At 37.6% G+C, this 26,920-nt stretch overlaps 1 protein-coding gene and 1 non-coding gene across 2 annotated transcripts in view; one reads left to right on the top strand and one right to left on the bottom strand.

The window, feature by feature from the left end:
* The window catches only part of GABRB1 (gamma-aminobutyric acid type A receptor subunit beta1), a 378,808-nt gene that overhangs the window by 219,294 nt on the left and 132,594 nt on the right, over positions 1–26,920 (bottom strand). The window contains exon 4 of the mRNA XM_060655103.3: positions 23,415–23,635. Within this exon, the coding sequence (XP_060511086.1) occupies positions 23,415–23,635 (221 nt within the window). The remainder of the gene's footprint in view (positions 1–23,414; positions 23,636–26,920) is intronic.
* On the top strand, positions 24,280–24,463 carry LOC132693517 (U2 spliceosomal RNA). The gene has a single exon (XR_009616865.1). It is a non-coding gene; the product is annotated as a U2 spliceosomal RNA (small nuclear RNA).

Here is a 26,920-nt window from a genome sequence, read left to right as displayed (position 1 = left end):
GCTTGGCAGTTAATATCACCTGATAAATAGTAGCTGTTATTATTGCAATAATTATTAGCTCCCATCCAAAACTATGCAGGACTTAGTAAGATACTTAGAAAGACATCAGAAAATTCAAGTGAAGAGAAATCCCAAAAGGATAAATACATGTAACTGTCAATTTACAAATGCTAAGTTGATTCAAAGAGAATTTTCAAAAGCAGGCAAATAACTGTCTAGAGGTTTGCCTTCTCTAAATAGGAGTGGTAGGAAAAGCATTTTAAGGCAAATGATTATGTTTTATAGAGTGCTTCATATCATTTTTGCCTTGTGATGTGAGTACCTTATATTTTTATCATTGTTTTAATGTTAATATTATTTTATCAAAAATATTATTCTCCATTCAAACACATAGCATCTTTATGTGTTGCTTCAATTTTAATGTAACTCTTAACTACATCCAAAGAATAAACAATTCTAGCTAAGTAACTCAATGGGAAAATATTATGCACAGTACACATTCACTTTGGAGCAGATTTTGCTGGAATACATTTCCTCCACTAGGTGAGTGGCATCTGTGATCACATGAGTATGTCATGCAGCCTCCTTCTCTGTATAAGGAGCTTTAGACAGAAAAAGAGACTGTGGCTTATGCCTGTGCTACTGGGCTATCACCGTGTGCATCTGTGCAAAGAGCACGCTCTTAAAATGTATATTGACCATGCTGGATCAGCAGCTGAACCCTCAGGAGAATATAAAACACTGCATGGGGAGGAGTGGATTGCTCAGAGCATCAGAGTGGTTAGTGCCAGTATGAGGGTTGCTATTCATTTGCTGCATTGACAAGAGGTGATTTAGTCGCCAGGAACATGTCCCCTATGCTGCCCGGTGATGGATAGAGCTGACACTCGAAACAAGAGGCTTCACTCTTTCCCAGGTAGCAGCAGCTTTCTTTTCTTTTGTTTGGTGATCTTGAAAGGGTTTGAAATCAGGGCGCTTAGAACAGCACCTTGGGTGTAGTGGCTTCTCAACAGGATCTGTAGTGACGTAGCGAATGAATGCATGAGCTAATTGATAAGCTAATGGTTAAACTATAGTTTTAATTTCTACCGAAGAATCTTTGGATGGAGATAATCGGCCAGCTAATAAGAATGGCAATACGTATTTGTTGAATCTCTGCTAATGTGCAAGGCTCTATACTGTTTAACCTTTAATTCTCACCCTAAAATTTAATTTTCACCTTTAATTCTCAGGGACAAAAAAAACCCATGAAGTAGCTACTATTTTCATTTCAAAGGAAAAACTGAGATTTATAATTTGAGAATGTTGCCCAAGGACATCTAGCTGATCATCTGAACCTTGTGTCTTACTTCTGAGTGAGTGTTATCACCAGGGCCTAATGCCCCTCCCAGGTCTCGAGAGCCGGCGCATGCCAGTAGCAGGGACTTGGTGACCTCAGAGGCCCAGATACTTTCATTAGAATTGCCACAGACATTTGCCTGGCATACTGGTTGACTTGGACTGGTATTCTAGTTCCAGAAGGAGTCATAGTGCCACTTTTGTTACCCTCTGATTCCTGTGATTTTGTTCCTAAAGCCCTGCTAAAACAAAGAGGACTTTCCACTCTGTTCCTACAATATTTGGAACGGAGGGAAAATACAAGATCCACAGCAGGGAGGGAATGCCTTTGCTGTGTTCCAGATGCTCATCAGTGACTCTGGCTTAGACCAGACGACTAATATCCCCTTAAATTCCAAACTTTATCTTAAATGCATGATCTTATCTTAATGTACTAATCCCAGAGTCCTAGTGGATGCATTATGATTCAGAGTGTAGGCTTGTTTGATTCCCAATGCCAATTCTTGATTCTCCCAGTAGAAGGAGGAAAAGGGAGGATGTCCAGGGAATAGAGTCAGTGCATAGAGTAGTGAACATTTAGGTGGCCCTTCTCAAATGTGTTCTTCCAGCTGCTGAAGGTCATGGGCAAAAGATTTCTCCAGCACTATTTCATACTCTAGAGTATCCCAGAGATGACCCTGGTAGCACCACACCTGTCTGACTGGACATTAGTTTTGTATTTTCTTTAGAATACACCATATAGGCTAAATATTTTGCTATTATTTCCTTTCCACTCTTTCCCAACATTGGAAACAAGTAAAACATCCATTTTGGAAAACGTAAATGACTTAAGAGTATGGCCCATGATTCTCACAGGCCTGAAATAGTAACATTTTAAATTCCTTGACAATAAAGATGCGGATAAAAACAGAACATGAAAGTCAAACCTGTAACAAAGAAACTCATTATACCATATTTTTTCTCTATGTTAAACCATAAACGCTACACACAACTGTAGCCTTTAATTTTATTAAGCCTCTTAGCAGAAATGAAATCTCTTGGCATCTCATTTGGCATGTGCATTTCCAGCTGAAAGACACAAAGGAGGCTTATCTTCAAAGACTTTTCATCTTTATCTAAAAATGGCATTCCTCATTGCCCCTTTTATATGGGGTGAATAAAAATGACTCCATATTTTCAGCACATATGGTTTCCTTGGTACAGAATTATCCTGCGACCCAAAAGATGAAAGTACATAACACTTGAAAATAATGAGCAATAACAGAATTCCCTGCACAAAGATAATGACTTCATTCTTTTCTGGCCTCACTAATCCAATGACTCAAAAATCTAATGACTGAAAATCTAAGAATGATAGTCCTCTTCTTTGTCCAGTTTGAACAAACCTACCGAGATTCTAAAAGGTTAAGAACAGATACCATCAAAGGTAATCCAAATGATTCTATAAGGGCCATGAAAGAGACTTCCATTCAATCTTGAAAACAGCAGGACGTCCCAAGGAAGCGGAGTCACACTTTAGAGAGACAGGCTCTTAACTCACAGAGCAGCCCCTACGAATAGGAATAGCTACCATTTACTGAGTGCTTACTACCTGACAGGCACTTTGCTATACATTTTAGATGTATTTCTCATTTAATTGTCTCAACAATGAATCCCACTGGCATATCATGATCCCATTAAAGAAACTGTGGCACAGACAGGTTAATTAACATGTGCAAGGTCATAGAGCTGACATACTGGAGAATTATCTGATTATATCCAAGGACTGTCTGCCTCTAACATCCATGCTTTTCATCTCTGTGAATAAGGTTTCTGTTAGGTCTGTAACAATATGGAGTTACCGTGCACCTGTTAACCCACTTAATCAACCTCACACTCAGGGCTGGGAACCCTATTTGTCGCATCTTTGACATAAATTTGTACTTATCGAAGCTCTGTCTAAGCATTGCTGGCAATGGAAAGGTCAGTGTGAGAGAAGGGTAAGAGAAAAACAAGCAAAAAAATGTTTTTCTTTTCACTTCACACACATTAGGTCTTATAAAAACCTGAAAGAAAGATGGATATCACTACAGACATTTTATGAGCAAGGAAACTGAGGTTCAGCAAATTTGAGTCAGTGATTCCTAAGACGTGCAACCAGTACATGGTGTGGCTGGTTTTTCTGATTCTAAAGCTTAACTTCTTTTTTCCACCAGCCTACCCACCTCTGGACAGACACTCGTAACAAGGCATTAATTCCACTTTTGAATGTAGGATCGATGTTTATAGTGTACTTTTTTCACCTTGGGCCCACAAAAGCAGACAAATGGAATGACATATTTTTTGAAAATCTCACATGTTGATCCTCTGTTAAAGAGCAACACAGAGTAAGTCTAAGCTTTCTTTGAAATGGCAGACTTTCAAAAATTTTAGGCGAGTTATCATATGTCTCCAGCAACTAGGCTTATTTTCAGCCTAGGTAAAATGAGTTCCTTCCCTAATTCCCTCTACATTTTCCTCCTGTTTCCTTCAAATATTGTTTAAAACCATAGTTTCTGTTTTTCTTACATTTTTAAAAAAAATAATCAACTATAGTGGCATCTCCTCTTCTTTGAAGATAAAAAGATCTGGGAGTGTTAATCTTCAGAGCTTCTTAAGAAATTTACTTTTCGCATAGGGACAGACTTCCTTGTTCTTTGCCATCCCACCCGTGTTTCTCTGGATTGTCAATGTTGTTCTCAAGTTGTGTCATCCAGGACTGAGAAAAATAGTCTAGCCAGGACCAGACATTGCGCTAAACTCTGTATTTCTAATAGAATAGTGGTTAAGCATTTAGGCCATGAAGTCAGATTGCTTGATTTCAAATACTGGCTCAGTCACTTTCCAGCGATATGATTTTAAATTAGCTTTTTAACTTGTTGATGCCTCAGTTTTCCTCAGAGAAAATGGGATGATTAAATACCACCACTGCATTGAGCTCTCCATCTGAGTTCATCCCCTAACTCTGCTTTCTCTCCTGTAACAATAAAAGAACTGCTCATGCTTCTATTAAAGGCTAAGCCTCCACTTTGGCAATAGCTCCCATACCTTTTTGACTATTCAAGGACATTGCCCCAGTATCTCTTTACTCTCTTCCGAATCATGAAATTTCCCTTCTTAAATGTATTTTTCTCAACAGCACTCTTATATTCCCGTTGTTTACAATTCCAATCCTCCCTCCCTCTCTTGAATCTACTCGTTAGACTGTTTCCTCTACCACTGCAGTCAATTGGATCATGTCAAAGTCACCAATTACCCTCACGTTATTCTGCTGATCAGCAACACTTGATTATTCTCACCTTCTTGAAGGACTCTGTTTACTTGGCCTCCAGGAATCCACACGCTCTTGGCTTCCCTCTATTTTCACTAGCTGGTTCTTTTTGGTTTCCCTCCCGCTCTAACTCTGAATATTGGAGTACTTCTGTTTTTTCCTGATGTGGGTCTCATCTCCATTCGGCCTATGTTCATTCCCTCGGTGACATCATCCATTTACATAGTTCTAAAGGCCATCTATATACTAATGATTCTGAATTCAGATCTCCCTCCTGGATCTCAAGCTTTTGCATCGAACTGCCAACCAATCTCTCCACTGGCGAGTCTGCAGGCACGTCAAATACGATATCCCCCAAAACAGAGCTTAGGTTCTCCCCAAAAGTATTTTGTCTACAGTTTCCCCAACTCTGTTCTTCCAGTTCCTCAGTTCAAAAATCTTAGAGTCATCCTTAACTACTCTATTTCTTTTACGACATGGATCCAAACTATGAGCAAATCTATCAGTGCACTGATTTAACTAAATGTCCTTTGAATAGTTAACCTCCCTCCTGTAATTTGCTAATAATCTTATTTTCAATAATTTCTTTTTTATTTTTTTTTTTTCAACGTTTATTTATTTTTGGGACAGAGAGAGACAGAGCATGAACGGGGGAGGGACAGAGAGAGAGGGAGACACAGAATCGGAAACAGGCTCCAGGCTCTGAGCCATCAGCCCAGAGCCTGACGCGGGGCTCGAACTCACAAACCGTGAGATCGTGACCTGGCTGAAGTCGGACGCTTAACCGACTGCGCCACCCAGGCGCCCCAATAATTTCTAAACCGTGTTTGTTTTTAACAATGCCAGCTGGAAAATACTTCTCCTTACCCGATAGGATGGAGGTCAGATAGTAGTTGGTTGGATAGTTCTACTGACTCTGGTCTATGAACAATAGGTTATAATAAATATAGATGTGTTCACGTTCTTTAAAGTGATCCCATTGAAGATATATGAAATTATTTGGTTTGTATGCTTCCTCAGCTAAAAGCATCTTTCTACTTTGATTTGGACTATGCGTTTATAGTTATTTAGCAAACTATACAGGAAAACTTGTGTGCGTGGGAGTGTCGCAATCGGTTTTTGACCAAAAATATTGTTCACAAGTTTATTTCCTACTCTTATTTTTTTCTCCCCCCACCAAGTTTTAATTTAAATTCCATTAACATACAGTGTAATATTAGTTTCAGGTGTAGAATTTAGTGGTCCATCACTTACATACAACAGCCAGCATTCATCACAGCAAGTGCCCTCCTTAATCCCTATCACTTATTTAACCCATTCCCTACCTACCTCCCCTCTGGTAACTATCAGTTGGTTCTCTATAATTAAGGTCTGTCTCTTGGTTTTCCTCTTTTTCTGCCCCATGTTCATTTGACTATGTTTCTTAAATTCCACGTGTAAGTGAAAACATGTTATTTGTCTTTCTCTGACTTATTTCACTTAGTGTAATAGTCTCTAGCTCCATCCATGTTGTTGCAAATGGCAAGATTTCATTATTCTTGATGGCTGAGTAATATTCATACACACACACACACACACATACTTACATACATACAACATCTTTATCCATTCATCAGTTGTTAGACACTGGGCTGTTTCCATAGTTTGGCTGTTGTTGGTAATGTTACTATAAACATCAGGGTGCACGTAACCCTGGGAATTAGTATTTTTGTTTCCTCTGGGTAAATACCTCGTAGTAGTAGTAGCTTGGTGAAGATTTGGAGAAAGGGGCACCCTTTACACTGTTGGTGGGAATGCAAACTGGTGCAGCCACTCTTAAAAAACTGTATGGCGTTTCCTCAAAAAGTTAAACATGGAACTACCCTATGATCCAGCAACTTCACTCTTATTTATTTCTAATCATCACCTTCAAGGTAACAATTTCCAACACCTTGAATATTTAAACATGTGACCCAGGGTTTAAATGAAATTTCTAAAGAGAAGTTGTAAAGATACTTTGAAGAATAAGGACATAGTTTTCTGAAGGAGCTACTTTGAAGAGAAAGCACTTATGCACATATTTATGCATTGATAAAAATAGAAGAACTTGATCCATAACACTGTATATATTCCTCATATCTTAAAATGATTTATACTCTTAGGAAAAAGCTCCCCTGCCCATAAGCTACAGCAGAATGTTATGCATTAGAATTAACAATTTTCATTTAAGGGTTCCATTTTCATATCAGATTTATTTTCATAAAGTGCATTAGCTTTCTCCTTAAAATTTAGTAAATCTGCACAAAAATCATAGTCATGGAGATATAGTTAAAACCAAGATTGAGTTTTAAAAGTAATAAGTAAAGGGGTGCCTGGGTGGCTCAGTTGGTTAAGCGGCCGACTTCGGCTCAGGTCACGATCTCGCGGTCTGTGAGTTCGAGCCCCGCGTCGGGCTCTGTGCTGACAGCTCAGAGCCTGGAGCCTGTTTCAGATTCTGTGTCTCCCTCTCTCTGACCCTCCCCCGTTCATGCTCTGTCTCTCTCTGTCTCAAAAATAAATAAACGTTAAAAAAAATTATAAAAAAAAAAGTAATAAGTAAAATGGCAAGCGTACCATTTGCTTAGTATATGCTGAGTGTGGTATGCACTGTGGGAAAAGAAGTATGAAAAATAGACTCTATTCTCAAAAGAGGCTACAGTGTTTGGGGAGATGAGAATAACATAGTAAACAGTAGTTAACCGGAGAAGACATTTCATAATTAAATGCTATACTTGTAAGTGGTTCCAGGTTCTGTACAACGAAGGAGGGGGAGACTTATAAGGTTTAAGGTAGTTAGTTATAGGGGATCTTTAAATTGGGTCTTGGAACCTGAGAAAGGAAAAATAATTTTCATCGATGAGTTAAAAAAAAAGGGAACCACTGACAGAAGCTAGGAAATAAGAATCAGTCTAGTAATTAGGAAAAGTAAAAAGAAACCTGCACATGCAGTGTAAGGCTTCATGGTTGGGACAAATCTTAAATGAGGCTGTGTAACAAGGGTAGATCTAATTGTGAAGTGTTATGAATGTCTGGAGAAAAACTTTGACTTGATGTGGTAGGTAATTGGGAATCAATAGGTTCCTTAGCAAGAGAACGGTGTGATGAAATGGTGCTTTATTAAAACAAATCTGCTGGCAGGCTGCAGGATAGAACAAAAAGAGAAGTAAGAGAACTGGTAGAAAACCCCAAAGTAAAGAGAGCAGGAATTGGGTCTTTTTGAGCATTCTTTTAGCCTAAGGCATTCTTGAGCAAATGCAGCAAAAATAATATGAAAAATAACTTTTATGATCTTGAGTTTTATGATTTTTTTAAATCTGCGAGTGACTTGTAGATACAATGTCATATTTTGAGGCACTTAATCAATAATTCTAATTTTTATCTCACAGTTTTCTAGTTTGAAGCCGTTAAGCCTCGCTTTTCATGTCTCATTCAAAAAACATTGAAATGCTGGCAGGTCTTGGGACCTGAGACTATCAGGCTTGAGAATAAAATATTCTTGAAGAGATGAAGTTCCTTTTTCCTGGTATTGGCCATTCTTTAATTGAAAAGGTAGAAATATTGAAATCGCATAGGTATGGTCATGACACCTTAAGCAGTGCTCACAAATCTTCAGGATTTCACTTTCGTTGTCAAAGCATAATGACCTGGGTTTTCAAAGCAAACAGTTGTTTGGATTCTAGAGCAATATATTCCTCTATCTTCAGTAATCCTTTGATGTGTAGGAAGAGCAAAGAATTCTGCTTTAAGCAACTTTTTTCCAAGTTTCAAAAAACAGGGGTAAGAATGTGAGGATTTAATAAAAAATAAAACCTGTGTTTACATTATTTGTTATTGTTCTTGTTGTCGAAGTGTCTACCCCTGCTTTGCAATTAGAAGGAAATAGATCAGCAGCTCTTTAAGCTTCAGCTCTTTGTGGTTTCATTACAGGCTGGCTTTACCCCACTATCTCTGTATATATTAAAGAGAAGAAAACAAGGTTTAGGAACAATAAGACAAAATTTTTCCTAAAAGACATTGAAAAGTGAATATCAATTCATTGGACAACGAGCTGCTTCTTTGATATAACGTTTATGTCCTGGGAAGAACAAAGCATGCTCGACTTGGACTAACAGTACTTGTGAGCACTGCTTAAGGTGTCATGACCATATCTATGCAATCTGAATATTTCTATCTTTTCAATTAAAGAATGGCCAATACCAGGAAAAAGGAACTTCATCTCTTCAAGAATATTTTATTCCTGTTTCCAAACAGGAGGGAAATTGGGTCATGCAGGAAAACATTTTTCCCCAAAATATGTTTTGTGGTTTGTGACACTCTGAAGGATGAGGCGTTAATTCTAGGAAATACGGTATTCATTGTTCCATTACTTCTTTTAGATGTAATTAAGCAATATTCGGTTTACCACAAATATGTGTCATTAACACCAGTGAGATTGCTTACATTGGTATAAAAAATAAATTAATATTTTTCTAAAAGATCTCTCCTTAAAGAAAATGTTTTCTCTTGTATTTTAATGGAATATAGTCTTCCAGAAATTCTCTAGACATTTCCGTTCTGGTCTAGGGTAGGCTACTTCTTTCATAATGGTACGGAATGCTGCATAATCTATAAGCATCGTGTTGCATTGGTCACTCCACATCTGGAAAGTTATCATAATACTTAAAAATAAGAAATGATTTGGGATGCCTGGGTGGCTCAGTTGTTTGGGTTTCCAACACTCTTGATTTCAACTCAGAGCATGATCCCAGGGTCATGGGATTGAGCCCCACGTCGGGCTCTGTGCCGAACATGCTTAAGATTCTCTGTCTCCCTTCCTCTGCTCCTTTTCCTTGCTCATGCTCTTTCTTTCTCTCTCAAATTAAGAAAAAGAAAAAAAAAAGAAGTGACATATCAGGCATAGACAAACCAAGGTGGGATTTTAGGTCTGAGAACATCCTCTGGTTTCCCTTTGGTATTCAAAATGAGAAGCTGAATTGCAATATAGCCAGCTGGTGACTTCTGGGTTGGACATTTCATAATCTGAGACACAAACACTGAAAGGGAAGCTAGCTTTAACTTGGTACCTCAAAAGGTTAGTAGAAAAACTTAGGCCTTTATTTTGATAATGATCATTATTATGTCAACAGTATATGTTTATTATCCATGTGTACATGTGCCAAAACTTTTTTTTTTTTTTTAATTTTTTTTTTAACGTTTATTTATTTTTGAGACAGAGAGAGACAGAGCATGAACGGGGGAGGGGCAGAGAGAGAGGGAGACACAGAATCGGAAGTAGGCTCCAGGCTCTGAGCCAGCAGCCCAGAGCCCGACGCGGGGCTCGAACTCAGGGACCGCGAGATCGTGACCTGAGCCGAAGTCGGACACTCAACCGACTGAGCCATCCAGGCGCCCCGTGCCAAAACTTTTAAACAAGACAAATCAGTGCTCATTAGGCCTTTACTGTGTGTCAGAGAATGTTGTAAGGTCTTTACTGTATTAACTTATTTGACCATAATAATATCCCATTAGATAAGTAATATTGTTATCTCAATTCTATAAATGAGGGAAGATCATTGTAGGTGGAATATGGATAAGAATTTTTATATTTTAATAAAATTTCTAGCTTAGATGTACTTTAATGTCTATTTAAAAATAATAGCTTTCTACATACAGATGCCATAAAAGTTTCCTTTAAAATATATATGGGGGTGCCTGGGTGACTCAGTCGGTTGAATGTCTGACTTTGGCTCAAGTCATGATCTCACCGCTTGTGAGTTCGAGCCCCGCGTCGGGCTCTGTGCTGACAGCTCAGAGCCTGGAGCCTGCTTCAGATTCTGTGTCTCCTTCTCTCTCTCTCTCTGCCCCTCTCCCATTCGCTCAGTCTTTCTCTCAAAAGTAAATAAAAACACTAAAAAAAATAAATGTATATGTATTTATGTATATATGATATACATACATACAAATGCAAAAAATGAGTCAATAATTTCAGATGATATGGCAGAATTCATGCAAGTGGTACTAAGATACTGAAGATGGAAATGATGGCTTAATGGAATCAACTGAGGGTGCTGGAGAAGATTGTTTTTAAAATTTCGCAAATTTTATTAGGTTGTCAAAACCTAATACATCTTCTTGGAAACTATGTGTGGTGTTTTTAATACCATAACTAGGATCTAAAATTCAGAACACATCTTTAACATATTTGGTTTTCCTTTCGTTTTTTGTTCTCCCCTTCCTTCTTTCCCTTCTTTTCTTCCTTCCTTCCTGCCTTCCTGCCTTCCATCCCTCTTCTTTCCTTCTTTCTTCTTCTTACATTTTTCCCTCTCATTCTTTTCTTCTTTGCTAAGAGTTCAGATTTTGGATTATACCATAAGAGACTCAATCAAGGTGAAGAATTTCAGAAGATGCTGTTCTTTTTTAAGATATTTATGGTCACCGTTTTTACTTAATCATCTACATTAATTTCATTAAGGAGGTTTAATCATAATGACACATCCACAGATCACATGGCCAAACAATCGTTATAGTAATTGCATAATGATTTAAATTGGTCTTTTAGTACTCGAATTAGTCACATCTCCATATTTATCAAAAAAGAGACTCTGACAAATATTTAATCATAAAGAGTTTCACATGTAGATACATGACTAAAGAACATTAAAAATAAAAATAAAAACTTTGAAAAGAAAAAAATAGCAGCCCTTTCACTGGAGAACATTTCAGATTGCTTTCTCTGTATGCCGCTGATGAAACTCTAAAATATGTCAACTACAGTGTGAGGGGAATAGCAATACTGTGCTCTTTGGTTGGAATTGCAAAGAAAGTCTCCAGGCATTCTTCCTAATAGAGTGAACTACCTATTCTTTATGCATGGCCTCTTTTTTCTCTCTTCCATTTGAAGTAAGAAGTTTCTTTCTCTTAACAGGATGCATTTGTCAATATCAGCCAGCCTTCCTCTGCAAACACTGCGTCAGCCCACATATTTATTCTCTGCAATCAACTCAACAATATCTTTGCCCAGCATATCTCACAGTAAGCCCTGTGTGATCTGCCCAGGACTCCTGAATGTAATCATAACTGCTTCTATATACAGAAAGTCCTTAGGAGAGAGAAATAATTTTTTCAGGGTGTACAATCAATGTAGAGAGCTAATATGAAACAGTTAGGACCCCAAACTGCTTTAAAAATCAATAGTGGTGGGGTTTTTTTTGGATCAGTATTTTCAAAATAATTGCCTCTACGTTTTACTTTACTTTATCATGAAGATGAAATGATCCTCCAAGAAATAGTGGGAAACTGTTTTTCTTTTACATTCAATAAATGTAGCCATTCATTTTATTCTCATGCACAACTCACGGCCAAGCACTATCAAGAACATCAAAAAATCGATTCAGAGTAGAGCTAGGTAAGCAAATACGGCAAGGGAGTTCTCAAAATCCCTGTCAGGCCACAGGTTTCTGGTTAACATTAAATTCATTTCTGAAACCTAAAACTTAGAAGCGTCTCTTGCAATTTTGAGTCATTACTGTGCGTTAGAAAACCTGACAAAGTTGTGTACATTTTATAAAGCTCACACACTTGGCAGAACTATTCCCATTTATGCTGGGTACCCTCTCCAAGTATTTTCATTCCGATAATGGTGAGCAATGAAAGCATCAGACAGAGAAGACTGTCTTCTCGGAAATAACCCACAGGGAAAGACAAGCTTAAACGGGACGGCGAAAAGTTGCTCTGTGTAGGAGCTAAGAATATAGGCTGAAATGAGGAAACTTGGGTTAAAATCTGCTTTCAAAATTATGACGGCTTTGCAAAATCACTTCCCAAGGTAAAGAGTAGCAGGTACACTGTGCTGTATTCAGGCAAAGGTGGTGACAATATGTGTGTGTCTAATAGAAGGAAAATATTAAAGAAAATTAAAGTGTTACAGGGGAAGAAAATGGGAAAGCGTTGAGACCACAATGGAAGTAATACTTCTTTTGTTTCATTGTTTGACTTTAGAACTATGTCAATGTTTTATATAATTATGAAATAGAATTAAATCAAATTTAAAAAATCTAAACCAAAAGCAAAATGCATTTTAAGTGGTGGCTTAACCATATAGTACAGAACTATTCCTAAACTGAAGCTTAAACTGTAACTTTAAAAATAGTAATTCTACTCTATGTCCCTAATAGGATATGCCCTAAAGGCAAAATCACTGCAAAGAACTCTTAACCTGTTTCTAGTAATCCCATCATTAGTAACAATGATGTTGGTAATTTTATTAAAAAATATTATTATTGTTGGTTTTAAAATGTTATATATATAAATATAATTTTTATATATATAACAGGATAAACTAAATAAATAATCATGTTTATACATTAGGAATCAATATTTATAATAAAGATGAAAGAAACAAACATAAAATCAAAGAAGTTGAATAAAAGCCCTATAATTTTAATTTTTTTTAACGTTTATTTATTTTTGAGACAGAGAGAGACAGAGCATGGACGGGGGAGGGTCAGAGAGAGGGAGACACAGAATCCAAAACAGGCTCCAGGCTCCGGGCTATCTCTGAGCCATCAGCCCAGAGCCCGATGCGGGGCTCGAACTCACAGACCGCGAGATCGAGACCTGAGCTGACGTCGGACGCTTAACCGACTGAGCCACCCAGGCGCCCCTTAAAGTCTTTTTTTTTAAATTTTTTTAAAAGCCCTATAATTTTAAATTTGAATTAGAAATGTCCAAATGAACTTGTGATGTGTCTCCTCTACTTGTAGGACAGACGACGGACAAGCTGAGGTATCAGAAGACAAGGAAGCTGTCAATGACTACTGAGATCATATGTTGAAAGAACTCAGGAGCCAACTTAAAGGGATTGCCAGGCCAGTGACCAAAGACGAGACGAAGTGAGGGTCAAACGTAACAACAGGTGGAGTGGACTGCAACAGACATACCTGTCACAACCCATGATCTCATGATAAACACACACAAAAAAACCAACAAAACGTCAAACCTCAGTGGTCACGTTTGGGAGATTCTAGGGAAACAAGTAGTTATTTTTAAAACTGCTAAATAAAGGGAAACAATCAAGCATTTATCCTGTCTTCCCTGCAACAAGTTTATTTCAGGATTACCAAACAGTTGATCAGGGGAAGTTCTTGTTTAGAGAAAAATCTAGATAAGAAATTAAGAAGGAATGATGGAGTATCACCAGTTTGCAAAGTCTAAATAGGTGTAGGCAAAGATTATCAGTAGCTGCTAAACTTGTCATGGGCTGAACTGTGTTTCCCTACATTAATATGTTGAAGTTCTAACATCCAGTACCTCAGAGTGTGACCTTATTTGGAGGTAGGTTCTTAATGGAGGCAATCAATTTAAAGTGAGGTCGTTGGGGTAGGTCCTAATCCAATATGACCAGTGTCCTTTAAAAAAGAGGATACAGAGATACACATGGAAAGAAGGCAATGTGAAGAGACACAGGGAGAAACCGGTCATGCCAACATGCCAAGGAGAGAGGTCTAGAACAGATCCTTTCCTCACAGCCCCCAATAGGAACCAACCTTGCTGACTCCAGAACTGTCAGACTACAGACTTCTGTTGTCACCCATGTTGTGGTATTTTCTTACAGCAGCCTTAGCAAACTAATATGATTACATACAAAATTAACAGGATTATTATATCATTATTACACCATTATAAGATCAAGTTGTCAATGGCTAAATCTGCTCATCAGTCTTCACCTCACAAACACAGAGACAAGCAGGCATTCTGTGTCTCCTGATAGAGGTGTACGATATGACTTACAAAGCAGTGTTGCCAAAGCACAACAAAATAATCTAAATCTGATCAAGCTTCAAATACAGGGCATAGAGAAACACATTTACAATAAGTGGATGTAATCGTAAAAGATTCATGTTTTTTTTTTTTTAGAGCAATTTACAGGGAGGGAAATATAGGAACAGGAAGTAAAGGAGATTTTGGTATTTAGATAGTTTATTAGTTAAATGTAATGTGTGTACCTGTTTGACCTGTTTCACCTTGACAAATAATAAATTATGAGGGAAGAAAAGTTACTTTGGATTCTCTTAGTGTTGTCCTACAGTATAATAATAGTAAACAATTCATAGTGTTGTGGTAAAGATTAAATATGGAAATAGAGGTAGAGCACTTAGCATAGTATAGTTTTAACTATTTACATAGTTGGGTATTGGTTAGCACGCTTACATACTTGGGTAGTAGAATAGCACTTGTGCATAGTATAGTTGCAATTATTTATATGCTTGGTTATTTAGCTAAATCCCTTGACTTCATCGCTATAGATATTCATTTAAGTGATGTGGTATGTGTGACTTACTCTGTATGTGCTTATATGTGCACACAAGCCCACATAAACACTCAACATACTTACAAGGTCCAATGTGAGCCAGTATTGGGCCAGAAAGATTTTCACTATTCACTCCACTCCCCATTCTCACATAGCTCCTCAAAACCACCTGTCCCCATGCTCACCTTTGCTAGAAAATGCAGGAAAGAAGCATTATGAACTTTTGAAAGAAAAACCAAGGCAAGGGTTAGGAGGGAAAGGCAAAAGGAAGGGCAGTTTTAAGAAGGTTAAACATCCCACTAAATACGTCCCCAGAATTAAGTCATCCATTTCTGCCATTTTCGGGGAAAGATAAACACAGTTTTTCAGCATCCACAGGGTCAGGCCTTGGAGAGAATCAGTGTTTGCAGCCAGCTGGATCATGTTTGGACAAGAGGCAGAACACATCTGGTCATTAATAGTGATAATCGCTCTTTGGTTAAGAGCCATAATTTAGTTATAGGAAATGTTGCAGCTGACATCTATTGTGAGTCAGGTGACCACATCCTACAAATTTTCATTTCAATTTTTCAAACATTTATTTGGTTTGAGAGAGGAGATCAAAGGTTAAAGAAATACAGTTCACATTTTCAGTGGATATACAATCTTGTTTGTATCACAGGAAAATAACTCTAAGACAGAGAAAGATATAACATCAAAAGAGTATTACAAATCCCATGGGCTTACATGAGATTAAAGCAAAGTAAGGTATCAAATCAGAGAGAGTTTTTATCTGGTTAAAAAGATTGTGAAAGTCCTCCTAGAGAAAGTGGAATTTGAGAGAGGCTTGTAAGAAAAAGGGATAAAATGGGAGACAGTGATAGAGTGAGGGAAAGGGGGTTTGGGGATAGAGAAGGGAAGGGCATCTCAGCAGGGCTGTAAGGTTGTCAGATAAAATATAGGATACCTAGTGAAATTTGAATTTCAGGTAAATAGCAAATCATTCTTTAGTATCAATATAATCTATTTGGGTCATATATTTGGGTCATACTTGAGTTTGAAACACCCTGCATGTGTTTAGAGAAAACAAGTAAGTTGTTTTATAAAAGTTTAGGTTTCAGAGAGGAAGAAAATGGCTGATTATGTGGGCAAGTTGTTTGGTGACATATAGACGGTCTTAGATTATAGACAGAAGAATGAAAATGTAATTTTATAGGGACTGTGGAGACATTTTTTTTTCATGTGGGAGTGATTTGATCTGACGTGGGCTGTAGGAATAAGATGGCAGTGATGAGAACAAGAAAAACTGTGACAGGAAATTGGCCAGGAAGTGACAGACAGTGAGGATGTTAAGTGAGATGATGGAAATGGTTTGCAAATGGACATAGCTGAGATACAGCAGAGTGGAAGCAACAGATTGGACCTCGGGACAAAAGAGATGTACAGGCAAAACTGCCTACAAGTATATCCCTATTGACTTGGAGAATGATGGCTTTTGTTAACAGCTGTGTAAGGAGGAGAACCTGGTTTTAGGAAAAACAGATAATAGGGAAATAAGGGCCATGTCAGGAGTATCTGGCCGGGTGGGCATCCAGATACAAATGCTCAGTAAGTAATTACAAATATTTTTCTGAGCTCAAAAAATTGGGATTTTAGATATCTAAGCTGTCACATCAGTGAGTTGGTCAAAACTCAAGGAATCTTTCTAGCTCACTAGAAGCAAGAGAGCAACTGGTGAGGGAATAGCAAAAAGACCAAAAGAAGAGCAATAATGAAAAACTTGGGGGCAGGTCTTGGAAGTCCTGAAGTCGAGGTCCGTCACCACTCTTAAATCATGCAGAGAAGTCAGGAGTATAGATTGAGAACCAGCAACAGTGCCGTTAATTTTGGACAGAGCTGTTTTAGGAAAGCACCATGGGCGGCAGCCAGGGTTTTGGAGACCAAGGTGTAAATGGTGAGGGAGTAGAGGAAACCAAAGAGGTGAAGTGTGAGAGGACCGGTTTGAGGACAAAACCAAGGGGAAGGAACCCATGGAGAGGGAAGACTGAAGATTCGCTAAAAGCAGGGATCAAAGTCTGAAAAGAGTGTGCAGCAATAAAATTAAATGCATACGTGGAGAGACTGGCCTTCAAAAGAGGAGAAAATCTCCCTCAGAGTTAAATGGAAGGTAGGAAGACAGAAGCTTAAGGATTCGATGAATGACACTGAGGAATTTGGTTGTTTGGTCTCCACTTTTGAGTAAGAAAGGAAATGACATCATAATTTGGCTATTGTTGAAAGTGTTGCTATAAACATTGGGGTACAGGTGCCCCTATCCACCAGCACTCCTGTATCCCTTAGGTAAATTTCTAGCAGTGCTATTGCTGGGTCATAGGGTAGATCTATTTTTAACTTTTTGGGGAACCTCCACACTGTTTTCCAAAGCGGCCAAATTATGGAAAGAGCCTAAATGTCCATCAACTGATGAATGGATAAAGAAATTGTGGTTTATATACACAATGGAGTACTACGTAGCAATGAGAAAGAATGAAATATGGCCCTTTGTAGCAACATGGATGGAACTGGAGAGTGTTATGCTAAGTGAAATAAGTCATACAGAGAAAAACAGATACCATATGTTTTCACTCTTATGTGGATCCTGAGAAACTTAACAGAAGACTATGGGGGCGGGGAAGGAAAAAAAAGTTTGAGAGGGAGGGAGACAAACCATAAAAGACTCTTAAAAACTGAGAACACAAAATTGCACCAGCATTCTTCTCAAAGCTAGAACAAGCAGTCCTAAAATTTGTATGGAACCACAAAAGGCCCCGAATAGCCAAAGTAATTTTGAAGAAGAAGACCAAAGCAGGAGGCATCACAATCCCAGACTTTAGCCTCAACTACAAAGCTGTAATCATCAAGACAGCATGGTATTGGCACAAAAACAGACACATAGACCAATGGAACAGAATAAAAACTCCAGAATTAGACCCACATAAGTATGGCCAACTAATCTTTGACAAAGCAGGAAAGAACATTCTATGGAAAAAAGACAGTCTCTAACAAATGGTGCTGGGAGAACTGGACAGCAACTTGCAGAAGGTTGAAACTAGACCACTTTCTTACACCATTCAGAAAAACACACTCAAAATGGATAAAGGACCTGAATGTGAGACAGGAAACCATCAAAACTCTAGAGGAGAAAGCAGGAAAAAACCTCTCTGACCTCAGCCGCAGCAATTTCTTACTTGACACATCTCCAAAGGCAAGGGAATTAAAAGCAAAAATGAACTATTGGGACCTCATGAAGATAAAAAGCTTCTGCACAGCAAAGGAAACAATCAACAAAACTAAAAGGCAACCAACGGAATGGGAAAAGATATTTGCAAATGACATATCGGACAAAGGGCTAGTATCCAAAAATCTATAAAGAGCTCACCAAACTCCACACCCAAAAAACAAATAATCCAGTGAAGAAATGGGCAGAAAACATGAATAGACACTTCTCTAATGAAGACATCCAGATGGCCAAGAGGCACATGAAAAGATGCTCAACATCGCTCCTCATCAGGGAAATACAAATCAAAACCACACTCAGATATCACCTCACGCCAGTCAGAGTGGCCAAAATGAACAAATCAGGAGACTATAGATGGAGAGAATGTGGAGAAATGGGAACCCTCTTGCACTGTTGGTAGGAATGCAAATTGGTGCAGTCGCTCTTGGAAAACAGTGTGGAGGTTCCTCAAAAAATTAAAAATAGACCTACCCTATGACCCAGCAGTAGCACTGCTAGGAATTTACCCAAAGGATACAGGAGTACTGATGCATAGGGGCACTTGTACCCCAATATTTATAGCAGCACTCTCAACAACAGCCAAATTATGGAAAGAGCCTAAATGTCCATCAACTGACAAATGGATAAAAAATTGTGGTTCATATACACAATGGAATACTACGTGGCAATGAGAAAGAATGAAATATGGCCTTTTGTAGCAACGTGGATGGAACTGGAGAGTGTTATTCTAAGTGAAATAAGTCATACAGAGAAAGACAGATACCATATGTTTTCACTCTTATGTGGATCCTGAGAAACTTAACAGAAGTCCATGGGTGAGGGGAAGAAAAAAAAAAGAGGTTAGAGAGGGAGAGAGCCAAAGCATAAGAGACTCTTAAAAAACTGAGAACAAACTGAGGGTTGATGGGGGGTTAGGAGGGAGGGGAGGGTGGGTGATGGGTATTGAGGAGGGCACCTTTTGGGATGAGCACTGGGTGTTGTATGGAAACCAATTTGACAATAAACATATTATAAAAAAGAAAGGAAATGACATAATGTGCTTTGAAAGGAGCAGGGTGGAGTGATCATGGGACATAAACATAAATTCCGGTCTCCTGCCACATCTCACAGCACATCACAGACCTCTTTTACTTAGATCCCTAGCAAAATGGAAGAGGAAGCAATAGTGACGATGGGGCTGTTGCTTGGTGTAATGCATTTTGTCACTGCAGAGGTAACCTGAGAGCAAAAAACATGAGGAATGGAGTCTCTTCTATTTGCTGAATGCCTGTTGCACTGCAGTCTGGTTCCTCCAAAAGCACTAGACTTACATCAGACACCACCCTGTTATTTTAGAGTGTTAACGCAACTGTGTGTCATTCCCTGTGTATAAAATCTGATTTGACATAGTTCACAAAAATAGAAAACAACCAACTCTATTCTTGCGGCTTCAAATACATTAAGTTTTAACATCTCATACTGAGTTTGAATATAGAAAAAATTTTATTTAGCTTAATGATATAGTCTTATGATTATGGAATACCTGGTTAAAGGGGCTTTCAGGGACATTCAGAAAATCCCATTGATCCCATCATTGCTAAAAACAACCCATTAGTATATGGTCTCATTTCATAATGACTATTAGCTGGACTTATGAAAAGGTATAAGGCAAGAAATTTCATTCTCCTGAATACCCGTATCTAAAATAAGTACAGCTATAAATATGCCAATACATATGTTGTATGATAAGGATTTTCTAGTACATGTGCTAGGGAGTGATATATGGCAGTTATTCTTGAAAAGTCAATTACAAAGAAAAAAAATACAGGTTGTCATTTCTAAGACTAGAAAATGTTATATCAGAGGGATTAAAATAAACATTCCTTAATATATAGGATAAGAGAAGCAATGGAAGTTAGATTTGGAAGGGAATTTAGGTATAATTTTATGCAATCTCTTCCCTTTAAAACTGAGGGATCCAAAGCCCAGAGGAGGAAATAGCTTACTTAAGGGCACAATCTAGTTCAGCCACAAGTCTCTTGACTCATAGTCGCTGGTGATTTCCCCTTTGCCATAATGACAAATTTCTATCAGGCTTCTGGGGAATTATTTCCAGGGCCAGAACAGTGAGTATATGAACATATACAGGTACTCAATGATTTTTTTTAATTGGATAACTGTATCTCTGTTCTGGTCACTGATATTCTTGAGAGTTAGAAAACCACCCTCCAGCACCTAATATAGCTATATAAGGCACAATGACTTTAGAAAAATACAATTTAGAATTCACCATATATTAACATATTCATTATTTAATAAGAATTTCCCAACAATGAATAAGGGGTTATTAGCTCATTATTGTAGATTCAGTAAATTTGTATAACTTGTGCAAGGTTAAACAATCAGAAATGCTGGAATTTGAGCCCGCTTTTGGTCCTCTGACTCCAGAAGTCATGCTTTCTTTGTTAGAGCTTATGGTTTCTCCAGGATGTTTATAACCTCCAGAAAAAGAAAAATAAACCTGTGAGGGAAGAAGTAGGGAAGAAGACAGGGTGGAGAAGGAGATCAGAAGTGGTGTGAGGTTCTTATGGAGAATGCTGGTGCCTAAAAGAAATCAGGGTCCGCATAATAGACAAAGGGTTTGTGTTTTCCTTTGGTAGATCTGTTTGCGGGCTCCAAGTCTGGGTTGGCTCCCAAGAGGAAAGAGCAAGGTTGGACAACTAGGAAGGAGGTGTTTTCTTCTAAGTGTGTTTGAAAGGCAGTGGGGTGGGAAGAGCACAACTATGGGAGTCAGGACACCTACATTTTAGTCCCAATCCCTTAGATAGACAAGGTGCTTAGAAACGGTCCTTGCCATTTTGTGCCTCAGTTTTATTTGTTTAAAATGAGGTATGTTCAATTTCAAGATTCTCAAATGTTTTTCTTCCTTTACATCAATTCCCATTGGTAGAGGCTGCCAATAATTTGAGAAATGCCTGAAGTGAGATTCTGTAAACTGAGATTGCAACCCACTTTCTTGCCTGTAAACACCTGATTGCCTTTTTTAAAAATCAAAAACAACTTTTTATGCATTCTTGACTAATCACATAAAGTGATCATACGTGTGATTGATTAGCTTACTAAGTTGGGTTGTGAAATTATTCTCCCAGAATACTTTAGAAGAGTGATTTGTCCTTTTTACACCTTGGCTATATCTGATAGAAGTTTCGTAGGTGGCAAAAAATTACAACTGATTTCTAGGGTATATACCTTTATTAACATCACCACTGATCTTGGATTAGTAGATTTCATCAGGAGTCACTATTGTTGGTTTATTTTGCCATTTTTCTCAGAGACTTTTAGGCCAGAGATTAAAAAAATTTTTTTTAATGTTTATTTGTTTTTGATACAGAGAGAGAGAGAGAGAAAACATGAGTGTGGGAGGGACAGAGAGAGAGGGAGACACAGAATCTGAAGCAGACACCAGGCTCTGAGCTGTCAGCACAGAGCCTGACGTGGGGTTTGAACTCACTAACCGTAAGATCATGACCTGAGCTGAAGTCAGACACTCAACCAACTGAGCCACCCAGGCGCCCCTAGGTCAGAGATTTTAAACTAGAGTCAAAAGATTTTGGGGGTACTGAAAGAGTGAAGAAATTCCAAACATTATTTTTATCTGAATCTATTTTACTATGTAAATAAAGTCCAAATCTATCAACTACATAGTCAACCACTGGGTTAAGTTCAGAAGTTTTATCACACATCTAGTTTTTTTTTTTTTCACTTGCATAGTGTTCTGGGGTATTTGTGAATGTACAGAAATTAGTTGTATGATTTTATCCTTTACCTAGAGTTTTAGCTTAGTGTTGGCGGTGTGTGAAGAATTTTAGGGGGCTTATAAAGACTCTAAAATAATAGGAAAATTTGGGGCATACATGAGTTTGTGGATATAGCTATCAACAGTTTCCCAAAAGGATAAGGTGACAACAAAGGTTTGTTTTCTTTTTTTTAAAGGTGACAACAAAGGTTAAAGAACCACCACTCTACATATCTTACAATAATGTCACAATTCAGGTATTTCTTTGGTAAAATGGGAAGTTGATTTGAATTTTAGTCTTAAAATTTTTAATAAACCCATAACCAAATGAGGGTTAATAATAAGTATATGATACCTCTTTTATACTTGATTCTTAAAAACAAACAAAACAAAATCCACTATGGTGCAAGTTATTGTTGATATAAATTAAAGGTAACCTAAAGAAGTGAAGATATATCATGTTCACGGATTAGAGTGTTAGATCATTTTAAGATACTGATTCTCCCCAAATTGATCTATAGAGTCAATGCAATCTCAATTATAATTCCAGCAGATGCTTTCAGGTAGAAATCAACAAGTTGATTCTACAAGTTATAGGTAGAAGCAAATGGTCTAGAATATCTATAGCAGTCTTAAAGAATAAATACAAAGTTGGAGGACTTACACTACTTCATGATTTATCATATGGCTATTGTAATTAAAATAGTGTGATACTGCTGGTGAATCAACAAATAGAACAATGGAATAGAATAAAGCCTAGAATTAGATCCCCCACCCCCACCCCCCCACTTATCCAGTCAAAGGCAACAACACAATCTGGTGTGAGAAGAAAAATCTTTTCAATAAATTATAAAATTGGACATTCATATGGAAAAAAATTAAATCTCAACCTCTACCTTACATGAAACACAAAAATTAATTCCATATGGATCATATACCTAAATACAAACACTGAAAGAGAGACTTAAGGGAATGAAAACAGTATGAATCTTCTCAAAGTCACTACAAAATATTTTCCTCCTTCTTCAAAGTATTGTTCCCAATCTCCTTCATAATTAAGTAGCTATACCCAATACTTAGAACACATTTCAGTTCAGTCTGTGTGGCTCTGAGGTAATCAAGCAATTTGCTAAAAAAGGATATAACTTCTACAGTAAGTTAGATATAAAATCTGGCAAACATACATTTTCTTATTCCTATGTTTATTATTTGAAGTTTAGGGCACATAATTCACTTACCTTGATGAACAAAGTTGCTTAGACTTAGTTCAAATGATTCCAAAAGAGTTTTTTCTGGTCTTTAATATAACTTTGTTACATAGATGAAAGTGTCTATATATTCTCCTACTTGCTTCTCTTCCCTCTGCCCGTTTCCAAAAGTAAAAAATAAAACATAACAACAATAACAACAGCAGCAGCAACAGTGAATCATACAACACAAAGTCATTTACCGGAGTCCGTAGAGAACTGTTCCATCAGGATGCAGTCGGATCATTCGATTCTTCACTGTAACCCCATGCACAAATGATTTCTTGTCATTCAGAAAGTAGGTGTCTGGCACCCAGAGTTGGTCAGCTACCCTGTTGTCTAGCGTGAGATTTAGTGGGATTCCAGAATAAGAAAGCCTTTTGTCTTTCCAAGATTGCTGGAAATACATGGTGAGTGTATAATCCTGTGAAATAAAGGAAACAAAAAATTGGACTCTCATCGCCGTCATCAAAGGCCTTCTGTATGAAAGTGATAATACGTAGTATTGTGTAATCCCAGAGATCCACTGTCCTGCTGTCCCTGAGGAAGTTACACTTGAATACACTGAAATTTTCACCTCCAAGTATGGGACAACCAGTAGGTTACAAGTGTTGGAGTAATAATTGAATGTGTGGACAAGAATTCCCTCCAATGTAGGGTAAATCCATTTAAATGAATTTTAAGATTTGGAGTTAAGGTCATGATCACGAGGAGGGTCACAAAGGAAAGTTGTACTGAAAGATCCATGTTCACAAAAATTAACATCTGGATATTATAGTTATGGTACCGTTTTGGAGGGGAATGTGTGCTCAATAATAACTTAAAAATTTATGCACTTAAAAGGAGAGGGTTTTTCTAAATTACCTCTTGAATGAATACTGCTGTTTGTCTTATAAGGGTCATCAATTACCATTATCTGGATCTTTCTAGCAAATTACAACTTGTCTATTGATACTAAAAATCACCTTTGGATGGAGATAATCATTTTGGCCTGAGAACTGAAATCCGCTGTGGAACTGCTCAGCCATTTCTCTCTTACCTCACTCTTGCTTTGCTTTAGAAATTGGGATCGCTTCTCAGCCTTTTGGCTAAGATCAAGTGTAGAAATTGGTTTGACGTCAGAGTTGGGTTTGTATTTGAGTTTGTTTCCAAACCTCTTGTACAAGATAACACTAAGGACTTCCCTTTGTGCATTTTTTTTCTGCCCAAGTTTCCCCTGGCAGTGAGAGTCAGGAAGATTTGGGTTCAATAAATAGATCAAGCTACTGGAAAGGGACTGTGATGATTATCTTAGAGTTTTAGTTGTTGTCTGTTTTTAAAGAACTTCATTACTATAAAGTGTAATTGTCCATTAAAAAATGGTAGCAGTAAAATCATGAAGTCTTTAAGATGTGAGTCTCAATATAATAAAAAGAGAGAGTTCCCTTTTTCTTTTAAAGGATATTTATCTGTCAGTAGTGATTGTGAATATTTTAGCGACAGTTAAGAAAACACTACATAACTCCTGAACAATGTCTGTGTCCTGCCATTGTTGCATATACCACTAATTGAGAAACATTGATTCACATCGGGCCTTACATCTGGGCAAACCGCACTTTATATAGATCCCTTTATGGATCTGTATGCCATTTCTGAAATATCCCAAAATATAAGACAATATTCATTCTGGATAATGAGCTCCAATGTCCTTTAACCATTATACTCAAGAACACTCACACTGTTTACTCAAGTGGCATCTTGCAATAATTCAAAGCCATTCTTTCTTGTTCAATGACAAGGACATTAGCTCTTCACTATTAATCACACAATATCCCTTAAAGCTCTAAAATCTCCTTCCACTTTACCCTCATTTAACAGAAAAGAAAATCCACAGGGTTACATACACTTCCTTTCTCAACTGCTACTATTCGCATTTGCATTCTCTTCAATTTTTTACCATAGCACCTTTTTGGGGGAAAAATGAATTGAACAGATTCTGGGCCTTAGATTTCAAAATACCTTGATTCCAAAGCCTATGACATGTGGACCTATGTAACATGAGTAACTAACTTAACCCCTTGTATCTCTGATGCCTCGTTTTTTAAAATTAATTAATTAATTAATCTTAACTTTGTTTAACATCTATTTATTTTTGAGAGACAGAGAGAGACAGAGCACAAGTGGGGGTGGGGCAGATAGAGAATGAGACAGAATCCAAAGCAGGCTCCCGGCTCCGAGCTGTCAGCACAGAGCCCGACACCGGGCTCAGAACCACAAACCATGAGATCATGACCTGAGCCGAAGTCTGATGCTTAAATGACTGAGCCACCCAGATGCCCAATCAGATGCCTCATTTTAAAGATGAAAATAATATCATTTACTAGCACTCACAATGTATTGTGAACATTACTTGGGAAATTATGGTGAAAGCTCTTTAGAAACTGTAATGTGCTAAACAAATATATGATCTTCAAAATTATTGCTATTTAAAGATTGATATCATACTTCCAAATTACTTTGAGTGTGCATATTCATTTTCATAAGCATTTCTATTTTTAAAGAGATGTTTATAAAAAAAAACTTACAGGCAGAAGGACCCCAATGACCACGAAAATAAGCAATTGTCTGTGATCAATTGTAAGTCTGGGTGTTCGGTTCTTATTTGTAATTCAGCCAATGTAAGAAAAGTAACAACTATCCAAAGACATGTTATTGTAAACTTTGCCGTGATGATCAGCACAGTCAGCAGTGGAAAACATGTTTTAGTACTCATGCTGAATAGCCATTAGCTTCCAGACCTTCACAGGTGATACAAAGGATTTCCTCACAATCAGAACATGGGGCAAAATCCTTACACCAACTTTCCCTCAATAAAGTTTTAATATGTGATGGGGGAAAACTTATAAAGGATTATAATGATAATAAATGCTATAATTAAAATATGAGTTTGTGGTAAGTAAACAACGGAGAGTAGAAAGGAGAAAATAATGTAAACATGAGTAATCTCTGCGTAGATTTGAGTGTGCGTGTGTGTGTATGTGTGTGTGTGTGTGAGTGTGTGTGTGTGTGTGTGTGTGTGTGTGTGTGTGTGCATTTGCATAGACTTTTCCCTTTCCCTTTCTGGAAACTGTTTTGTTTCCCGTAAAGAGAGAATTCTACACATGCAGTGAGATCTTTGCTCTCCACAACTCGCTCTTTTTTTTTTTTTTTACTAAATAAGGACTAAACTTCACATCATGCTTCTAAATTAGAGCAGTAATTTACCCTATTTTCCAGAAGAAGTAATTCAGTGAAAATGTACTTATGCTTGTATGTTACATTTGGAAGTGGGTGATGTGGCACAAGTAGTTTTCTGCACTTGTCTTATGTATGTCTAGCATTATTATCTTAATCCATGACATTCCCATGATAAGTGAAAATATGGACATATGAGATTGATATCCTTAATGAAAACTTTTGGAAGAGAATGGTAGTTTGGTTGTGGTGATAATGATGATTATGGAAAGACCGAAAATACAGCCGTGTCTCTTTTGTACTATCTGTATGATGGCACGAGCATCACAATAATCTCTTTCTCCTGGAGGAGGCTCTGTGGTTTTTGTAGTCTTTCCAACCCCATCACATTTTGTTCTTACAACCTCGCGAGACAGGCCAATTCTCTCTGAGAGAATTTATTATTTACAGGTCAGAGAAACGATGTACTGTATTTTAAAGAAATTATTCTTTCTAT

The sequence above is a fragment of the Panthera onca genome, chromosome B1 (assembly GCF_046562875.1).
Source record: "Panthera onca isolate mPanOnc1 chromosome B1, mPanOnc1 haplotype 2, whole genome shotgun sequence".
Classification (NCBI taxonomy): domain Eukaryota; kingdom Metazoa; phylum Chordata; class Mammalia; order Carnivora; family Felidae; genus Panthera; species Panthera onca.
Note: the sequence above shows the minus strand (reverse complement) of the source record. Positions and strands in the feature narration are given on the sequence as shown.